Genomic DNA, 10,703 nt, shown 5'->3' with positions numbered 1-10,703 from the left:
ACCTGAGTTTCGTGTCTGCGTCTGGTATTACCAGGTAACTTCATATCTTGATTAATAAATATAAAATTAAAACCCCGACCATTGACGTTACTAGATTGATGAGATTCAATATGGCTAGAAGATAAACTATTGGTCCCACTGTTTCTATTGACAGGTAGATCATTCGTTTCTCTGCAATGGAATAAACAAATGTCAGGCACAATCAAAGTTACTATTACTTAACAAATAAATTTATACAGTTAGATGATAAGAAATATTAAAAAATAGACAAATGACCTATTTCAGCCTGAGTCACCACTGAAGTTGGACAAGTTATATGATTATATATTGTATGTTAAATGAGATTTATAACTCTGGTGCATTTAATGGGGCTAAATTGTAAAACATGTTATTGTTATATGTTTTGTGTTCTATATTTGTTTATAAAATGGGCTCAATTGTAAAAAGGCCTTTATGCCTAATTGTTTGCCTTGAAAATACAAAACTCCTACATTTTGGAGGCTGATAATTTTTGTTGTAAAAATTCAACCATTTCCACCATAAATACTTTCTTCTCCATGTTCTTATCTTTTTCCATCCAACGAATCTGGAAATAAACCATTGATACGTGAGTGAGTAGTTCACCTCAAAGCAAACTCATTATTCGGAAGTCAAAGTGCTACCAGTTCAATGATTTAATTACAAACACATTTTCTGACATAGTCAAAATGGTGGAAGACTTTTGGAATCTTGATGTTTTTTTAAAGTAAAGTAAAAGTAATTGAACTCACTCTGACTGATCCACCATCACCATCTTTTAAACATACAATATAGGTAATATCATAGTTACGACAGTACATATGAACCTCTTCCAGATTCTTAAAATAAAAATACAATTTCTGTCAAAAAGAAAAAATATAAAATGCAAGAATCGTTTAAGAATTATAGGGTGAAGATGTAAAATTTTACGAAGGAACAGGTACAGGCATGCAGTCATAACACCAGTGAAAGATTATTGTTTTAGGGTGGCATATAGTTGAAAGAGATTTATCACAACACAAGACAATTATCATGGTAAGTGGCATTAAAATCTTACATGTAGTCATTCAGTTGACCCAGCTGTAACTGGTGAAAAGATCAATGCCAAGAGGTATGACGAACTATATGCTGATAGAGAGGATCTTTGTTAAAATAAGTTGTTATTCTTGTATAATATAGTTGTTTCTATCTTTCTTATCAATTTATTTATTTTACCAACACATAGAGCTTAATTTCAGCTATCCACATCACTTTTCAGAATGAGAATTGAACTTTCAGTTTATTCAGTAATCATTAATGAGAGTTCAAAACTGTAGATATTTTACCTGAACTGAATCATAGAAGACTTCTGCTCTCAGCCCAGCCGCCCATAACTCTTTTACCACACGTAATCTTTCTTTTAACAAAGTCTTATGTCCTACAGAACATACTACAATATCGTGAGAACTCGGAACCTAAAATATAATGATTTACAGAAATTATAAACCTGGAGAGAAATATATCTTGATTTATCTTGATTGATTAATTGTCCAGCCATACAGGACCGAGCTATCCATTGTCTTTTCTACTATGTTTCACTTTAGCAGGTAATTAGAAACTAAGGTTCTCCAATTTCAAATGTCTTAGCATGTTAAAAAAGGGAGAGAATTGCATGTGAGCCCCTTTGGACAACTTTGTGGACTCCAACCTGCCCCTACCTAATAATTTATAGAAATGCTACTGCAGATTGGTACTGATCAAGTCATGCATTATAATATTGATTAATGGTAGAGGAAATATAATAAGTAAAATAAGAAACAGGAACATACTTCAACAGTATCTAAGACAGCCGAGACAATTTTCTCGAAAGCCAGACTGACACCAACTGCAGACGGAATACCACAGTCTTCATCTTTCTCCACTTTAAATTTTCTTATCTGAAATTTTAATGACGAAAAAAAATCAGAATGGCAGCCTGAAAGTTTAACAAGCAAGTTATGCACGTCAAAATAGACCTCCTCTGGAAATTGGTTTTAAAAAATGCAAAAAAATAGCGTCTGGGTCACGCAGCGAAGAGCAATGTTGGAAATTCAAGAGGACCACATTCATTACAATAAGTTGAAACAGTGTTCAGATTGCGTTCCTGGTGTGTCGAAAAAATAGTAGGTGCAGACCGAATTCAAAACGGGGGAGAAGGAAATAAGCTTTCATACCATTCGATTGCGGGCAGAATTGGAACAGACGGAACCTGTTCAGAACTAACCAATAGAGGGCCACCGTTAGCTCTTGATGGGCATGTACCATAATAAAAACAAAATAATAACATAAACTCTTACCAATTTTTCATATCTGCCTCCTGCAGCCAAAACATCTCCCAGTAACCTTTTCTTCTTTCTATGTTCATATAAAACTTGGAATATAAAACCATCATATTGTATTGGATTGTATATCAATCCCACTGTAACCTTTATCTTAAATATAAACACAATACCAGACATTAGATTACCTTGATTGTGTTATTGAGGGAACTAGATGCTTACCTGCTGACAGGGGGAAACCAGGTTGAAAACTCAGAAGATATTATCCTCAACTATGCTGGGATTGAACCTTTGGGTTAAATATACTTTGTTTGAGGCAGCATCAAGAATGAAAGTAGAAGGTATTATTACCTCTAATTTGACATCCAATGACTCAGCATAATTGATGATAGTTTCCAACTCATGTAGACCTTGTTTAGCTAGGGTGCTCGCCTACAAATAAAACACATTGAAATATATAGACAAAGTAATCAGCATATTTCTCAATCACTAGAGTAAAGTTGACTACACACTTTACTTCACTAATGATAAAATACAAGATAGAAGATAACTATTTAGCAGTGATCAGTATATTATTAAGAAGAGATTAAATTGGCCAGAGAAACTGGACCTGAGTTATATCAAATCTGAATTTAACTATCAATCAGAGAGTGTTACAATTGAGTACTTTTAACAACTTTAAAAACAAATCAGATTAGGTGATTTCTTGTAAAACAGCAAGTAACTGAATGGACACTTCATAGTGACAAATTACCTGGCCTTTTGATTTAACAACAGGTCTCAACAGGTTGCTAACTTTATTGTAACTTCCTTCAAAATCTAACAAAGCAAAGAAATTAGCAGCACTGTGATCTGTGAAGGTCACACCACATTTAGACTCCAGTGATTGTCGTCTCATGGTCTTCTTATGCTGAAATTATAATTTGATCAATGGTTGGAATCAGAATTTCTCAAGGATGTGTCATGGTCATTTTACCATGAGCTTTTTATATCATTGGTCTAGACTTCCGAAAACTGTGATGAATGCTATAAGATATTAGCAGCTATTGCCATTGTGATATTATATAATCCTTTAGTAGAATAGCAAACACCACAGACGTCTTACTGAAAATTGGAATGTTGCAAATTGATGATATCAGTGTCTCTAGCTTACAAAATCTCTTTACAACCTGTTTAAGACAAATATTTACCAAACAATATTTTCAGAAAAGGGGACATGCTTTGGGGAGTGAAATAAATTTCCAATATTTGGCCTTAACATTTTTCAGATGTAGACGCATCTGTTTTCGCCCAAGAAAAATGCATATTTGGAACCTTATAAACCTATTTCCAGTCAGACATTTAGGAGGGACAAACAGACATTTCAGAAAAACATGGCTAAATCAACAGCCTAAAGACAAACTCTAAAAACTAACCTGAAAGTCTCGAAGACAAAGCTGTACAGCATGATGTTTCTCTTCACGTATTCCACAAAATAATAAAACAGCTTTCACTAGTGAGGTATGGTTGAGACGAAAATAATAATTTCTTTCCTTAAAAATCAAATGATTGACAGATTCAAATAAGAAACTGGAGGTTATCTTTTCTGACTTTAGTAAAGAAGTATACTATAATGGCAAATATAGTGTAAACCTTTCTTACTTCTTACTTTCTTACTTTCTTTCCCTTACGTAAATTTGGAAATGGCATCAATAAAATGCACCTTGTCAGGATGAATAAATCAACCAGTTGGCATAACACAGACACCATAATATTGAGTGGCAATATTGCATAATTCCACAGCTCTACCTAAATTAGGCCCACACTTAAACTATGTACAATATTAATGCAAAATAGGCTGCTCTTTACTTACCCTTAATGTAGGAAATTCGTGGATGACTTGAGACGAAACTGCCAGTAATTCTGATTCTGGAATCAAACTGAAAAAAAAAAATCAAACATCTTTAAAATTGAAGATTGCCAATAAAATCTCATACATAGATGTTAACCAAAATATGTCATACATTTTCATTTATATATAATATTGGTGTAAGATTTACCAAAGATGTAAGTGACCATTGAATTCCTTTCCGCTAACTTTTGGGAAGCGTATGTAGCCAACCTTTCCGCGCTTCTTATCCAGAAATGAAATGAATCTGCAACCCATTTCATTCAGGGATTCCAGAAATTTCCTGAAGTCTTGCATCTCTGATTTACCATTCGGTTATGTCCCATGCCTAATATATATCCATTCAACATAACTAAAATAATCTCCTTAAACGCTGTATTTTACAACCAATCATGATTGAAAAATGAACTTACCTAGCATGTGAAGGAGTGACGATATCGAAAGCACATTCTGTCATATCTTTAGGATGTAGACCAAAGAACTTTTTCTCTTGGTAAACTTTATCTAGACAGTATCGTTTCATAGACTGAGTATTACTTCTAGCTATAAATCTAGCAAACGGAACCTACAATATAGAATACAAGGTAAATGTGAAAATGAGCAATAGATAGGTCTACTATTAAGTGGGAAGTTTATAACTGGAAAGTAGAAACTACCACTTGTTTGATTTCTCTGTAGATAATATACATTAATTTTCTTTAATTATCTAATATCATTGTGTCTATAGTAGGCCTTTTAATTCAGATTGATTGCACACCTGCTCATTAGTTACCAGTTCTCCAAAAGAAAATATGATTTTTGAGTAAAATTTTGAAGTAAGCCATGCTATTTACCACTTCGGAAGTCGTATTTTCTAAATTTCCCAGACTTAACGAATACAGCATTAGAAGACACAACAAATCAATTAAAGAACAAGATACAAAACAGTGAATCAAACAGACCAAACCAATTTAAGAACAAGGTACAGAATAGTGAATCAAACAGACCATTCACTAGAGAGTTACTCACCCTTTGATCACATGGTAATCCTACGAGGCCTCCACTATGGTCCACGAAACACGCATATTGTTCATTTGACTCGTACAGGTGACATTTTGGCATTAATAATGGTGTAGAGAATTTGATGGCCCCATGATTTTGAAATACTTTCTCTATACAATCACTAACTGACTTCTGTATTAAATGCAACTTTGGTGAACTAAAAGGCTGAAAGAAAAAGAAAAAAAGATAGCCTTGCAAAGCAGGATGCCCACATTTGCCCATCAGCAGTTTTGATTGAAGTACAAATCATTATTTGTTGTCCATTCACATTTGGTTCATGTTTAGTCTATAGAAAATTTTAAGCAAACTGTATTGTATCACATCATGGTCAGTTTTTATCAACAGACGGAAAGACGACAATATGCTTCCATACTACGTGTGGGCATATCAAAATCAACCAAATCCATCAAGAATTTTAGCCTGTAGGGTGAGCATAGAACGACGAACCCACAGGGTGATTACAATATATGCCCTAACTATTTGTGGGGATATAAAAACTGATGAAAAATTGAAGAAATCCCATAACTATTTCATTCCGCTTTTTCCGATATTTTTCTTCTGCATTGTAATCTATCAAGTTTTCTACCACTGTCCCGTTCTAATGATGTTCTTTTCAACCAATCAAGGTGTGTCATGTATGGCCTGTTTATGAACAACAAAGAGGAATTATGGGATAGTGACACCCAAAGTAGAGCAACACGACAGCCTCTTTGGGTTTAACTATCCCAGACTTGACCTTGTTATCAAGAAACAGATCCGCCATCAGACTTCAAACCACAAACTTACTTTACATGTATCTGAATCATACGTTCTATCCTGGACAGCAGAGAAAGGTTGAGAAAATAACGCATCAACTAATCGGTGGTAGGGGGATCGAGACTGGGGTTTGGAAATGGTAGAGCGAAACAGTTCGTTCATGGTAGCCTCTTCCATCTGTAGAGGGGGTAACAGATCTGAACGTAATAATTCTTTGGTGGTTGGTCGAGAGTTCGGATCGTGATTCAATAACCATTTGATGATCTTAGTCTGAAATAATTCAATACAACATTGTTACAAAGTGTTTAATTCCATGCCATAGAAAAGACTACTTAAAGAGATTGTAAAGAGGTTTTCTAAATTTTGAATGTGTATCAGGGACATTTATAGCATCAATTTGTGCCATTCCAATTTTCAATCAGACGTCTGTGGTTTTAGCAATTCCACTAAGGCTAAGTGTTTTATGTCACCACCGCTGACGACTGATTGAAAATTAGAATGGTGTAAATTGATACTATCAGTTTCCCCAATACACATAAAAATTTAGAAAACCTCTTTACAATCTCTTTAAACGCTGTTTTTCACAGGATGAATCAAAAATTTTTGTCACAACATTAAAGCATGCGTCTAATTTTGATTTTAACAGTCACAGCAGATCAATGATGTTTTTCACTTTTCTGACATCATTAACATATTGCTTATTGACAACTTTTCAAAAATAAATTTCTCTTTAAAGACATAGGCCACATATCTCTAGAATCTGTGTCATTATTTTGACTAAGAAGTTGTTCTTCACCATCTTTGATGTCAATGAAAATATAACATGACATTGGATATGCTATTTACCAGACAATAGAAAATATTTCTCATACACAACTGTTTTCAAATTCTGATAAATTCTACAAGTACCTGTTGTTCCAGTTCTACATCCTGGAAGTCTGGTGGGAATTTAATTCCTGGAGATCTGAGATCAGTCAATATAACTATCCTCTCCATTCCAGTAGTTAGTGGTTTATAACACATCTCAAAAAATATTATACCTAAACTGTAGCTATCTACTTTCTATAATATAAATAATTATTGAGCACTATTTCAACAGTGAAAATGTTTTATTATTGCACGTTTTGAAAAGTTTGTAATCATTTAGTAATCATTTAGTAATCATTTAGTAATCATTTGGTAATAATAATACCAGGTAATCATTTAGTAATCATTTGGTAATAATAATACCAGGTAATCATTTAGTAATCATTTGGTAATAATAATACCAGGTAATCATTTAGTAATCATTTGGTAATAATATATACCAGGTAATCATTTAGTAATCATTTGGTAATAATAATACCAGGTAATCATTTAGTAATCATTTAGTAATCATTTGGTAATAATAATACCAGGTAATCATTTAGTAATAATAATACCAGGTAATCATTTAGTAATCATTTGGTAATAATAATACCAGGTAATCATTTAGTAATCATTTGGTAATAATATATACCAGGTAATCATTTAGTAATCATTTGGTAATAATAATACTAGGTAATCATTTAGTAATCATTTGGTAATAATAATACCAGGTAATCATTTAGTAATCATTTGGTAATAATAATACCAGGTAATCATTTAGTAATCATTTGGTAATAATAATACCAGGTAATCATTTAGTAATCATTTAGTAATCATTTGGTAATAATAATACCAGGTAATCATTTAGTAATCATTTGGTAATAATATATACCAGGTAATCATTTAGTAATCATTTGATAATAATAATACCAGGTAATCATTTAGTAATCATTTGGTAATAATAATACCAGGTAATCATTTAGTAATCATTTGGTAATCATTTGGTAATCATTTAGTAATCATTTAGTAATCATTTGGTAATAATAATACCAGGTAATCATTTAGTAATCATTTGGTAATAATAATACCAGGTAATCATTTAGTAATCATTTGGTAATAATAATACCAGGTAATCATTTAGTAATCATTTGGTAATAATAATACCAGGTAATCATTTAGTAATCATTTGGTAATAATAATACCAGGTAATCATTTAGTAATCATTTGGTAATAATAATACCAGGTAATCATTTAGTAATCATTTGGTAATAATAATACCAGGTAATCATTTAGTAATCATTTGGTAATAATAATACCAGGTAATCATTTAGTAATCATTTAGTAATCATTTAGTAATCATTTGGTAATCATTTAGTAATCATTTAGTAATCATTTGGTAATCATTTGGTAATAATAATACCAGGTAATCATTTAGTAATCATTTAGTAATCATTTAGTAATCATTTGGTAATAATAATACCAGGTAATCATTTAGTAATCATTTGGTAATAATAATACCAGGTAATCATTTAGTAATCATTTAGTAATCATTTAGTAATCATTTGGTAATAATAATACCAGGTAATCATTTAGTAATCATTTGGTAATAATAATACCAGGTAATCATTTAGTAATCATTTAGTAATCATTTAGTAATCATTTGGTAATAATAATACCAGGTAATCATTTAGTAATCATTTGGTAATAATAATACCAGGTAATCATTTAGTAATCATTTAGTAATCATTTAGTAATCATTTAGTAATCATTTAGTAATCATTTAGTAATAATAATACCAGGTAATCATTTAGTAATCATTTGGTAATAATAATACCAGGTAATCATTTAGTAATCATTTAGTAATCATTTAGTAATCATTTGGTAATAATAATACCAGGTAATCATTTAGTAATCATTTGGTAATAATAATACCAGGTAATCATTTAGTAATCATTTGGTAATCAGGATGCAGCATATATATCTTTAAATTTAAATTTGATCACCCCTTCTTTCACTCTAGTAAGGAAGGTAATTCTGTCTCACCTGATTGTAATGAAATTTACCGCCAGTAGCCATGACTTCAGGACTAACATAGAGAGCTGTCCCCACGTTCCCAGTTAACTCTGTATCTCCCATACTGTTAGATCTTGTAGAGTAATTCATTGTGGTATCAAATAAACTACCAGGCGGCTTCGTAGCTCCCAGACTTTTCTGTTAAAAATAAACAACAAAAATAAAATGGTTGATTTGCACTCAACACTCGTGTGTTTATAGGTTTTCAATATTGTACAAGGGGTTTGGCAAAGTGATACCAAAAGTGTGCTTCATAGAATTTCTATGGCTCATGCAACTAAACTTTTTAAGTGTTTAAATTAATAGAAAATAAATGGTACACAAAAAAAAAAAATTGGAAAACCCAAATACATTCCCTTGAAAGAGAAACATTCAGGTGAAAGTGGCCAAACAAAATAGTGCTGACAACTCCATTGTTAGCTACAAACTGAACCTACCTTGACTAAGATATCAGTAGTGGCTAAACCAAAATCTCCAATCTTGACATGATCGTTGGAATCAAGGAATATATTTACAGGTTTTAAATCACGATGTATAATGCCCTGAAATTATCATTAATTATTTAATTATTGATTAATACACACATATATAGATGATATCTCAATTAAATACAAGAAACTTCAAACGAGTGAGGTCAATGGAATGGAACTACCTCCTCACAAAACCTTATTGATATATAAACCGTGTTTCCAAAACGAGATAAAGATGACTTTTTGCATTTCAACTGGTTAAGTGAAAGCCGACTTTAAGCTAGCTTTCAATTGGCAGCCAATAAATCACAAAAAGAGAGGTTTTCGATTCCCGATCTGTTACGGTCACCTCTCAATTTGCCCAGTAGAAACATACGAAAGCTAGCTTAAAGCTGGGTTTTTCCCCTCAATGGAAACACATCTAATTTCGTTTAATTCTGTAAATTTGCACCATATTGCAATCTCTTGGTTAGACAATTTAAAAAGAAACACATGTATTGTAATGGAAAATTACTTAGTTTTATGGATTTATTGAATGAGGATTATGTTAAGAATATAGAAGTTTGTAACTCTAAATGATGTATGTTCAAATACCAGCTCAATTCACATAAATATCTACCTGATCGTGTAGATGATTCAAACCTTCAATAATTTCACGAAATAATCTCCACACTCTATCAACTTCTTTAAACAACCCATTGTCTATACAATTTCTTAATGTACTCTTCTCACAGTATTCCATCTGTATAACATTAATCATAGTTCATAACACATTTATTGCATGAAAGTCTTGTGCAATCTGTTTCAACATAGCTGAATGTTACTCGGCAAAGAGAGGACTACATGCAGTGTGAAATGAGGGAAATTTTCCTAAGTTGTATTCAGTTCCCCATCATATATTTGTATGGAAATTGCAGTATAACATCATAAAATTTGGTTTACGATGGCAAGACACACTATGGTGTATGCATTGAGGGACATTTTTTGGGGTTCCAACTCTCCAAAGATCTTCAACATGTACAGTCTATAGTGAACAAGGCCTTGATTTATTGACCTCCATCTTAACAACGACCTCAAATCAAAAGGTAATTTTGACCAATACCAGGATCAAACCTTGGAGTTTTGGATTAACCAACATGTGTCCAGCTATTGATCACGTGAATATTTGATGATAATGATAGAAATGATATTCCATACAGACCTGAATAAAAAGATATTGAATCTGTTGTTGATCATCATTAGACACTGTAGTTTTATTTTCTTTCTTCTCACTCTTCTTTAATAGATCCTGAAATTCAGTCATTATAGAACTAG

The 10,703-nt window shown here is 32.1% G+C and overlaps 1 protein-coding gene across 1 annotated transcript; it reads right to left on the bottom strand.

Moving 5' to 3' along the window:
• Window positions 1–487: 487 nt before the first annotated feature.
• On the bottom strand, window positions 488–10,131 carry LOTGIDRAFT_119057 (hypothetical protein; the record flags this gene model as incomplete). Its single annotated transcript, XM_009057512.1, has 16 exons — window positions 488–586; window positions 771–857; window positions 1,344–1,472; window positions 1,827–1,934; window positions 2,334–2,468; window positions 2,667–2,747; window positions 3,070–3,225; window positions 3,731–3,847; window positions 4,168–4,234; window positions 4,617–4,768; window positions 5,212–5,401; window positions 6,023–6,270; window positions 6,910–7,062; window positions 8,890–9,036; window positions 9,357–9,461; window positions 10,009–10,131. 16 exons carry the CDS (start codon window positions 10,129–10,131, stop codon window positions 488–490), a joined length of 2,097 nt encoding a protein of 698 aa, XP_009055760.1.
• Window positions 10,132–10,703: the final 572 nt, after the last annotated feature.

Source organism: Lottia gigantea (genome assembly GCF_000327385.1).
Source record: "Lottia gigantea unplaced genomic scaffold LOTGIsca_30, whole genome shotgun sequence".
Taxonomy (NCBI): Eukaryota; Metazoa; Mollusca; class Gastropoda; family Lottiidae; genus Lottia; species Lottia gigantea.
Note: the sequence above shows the minus strand (reverse complement) of the source record. Positions and strands in the feature narration are given on the sequence as shown.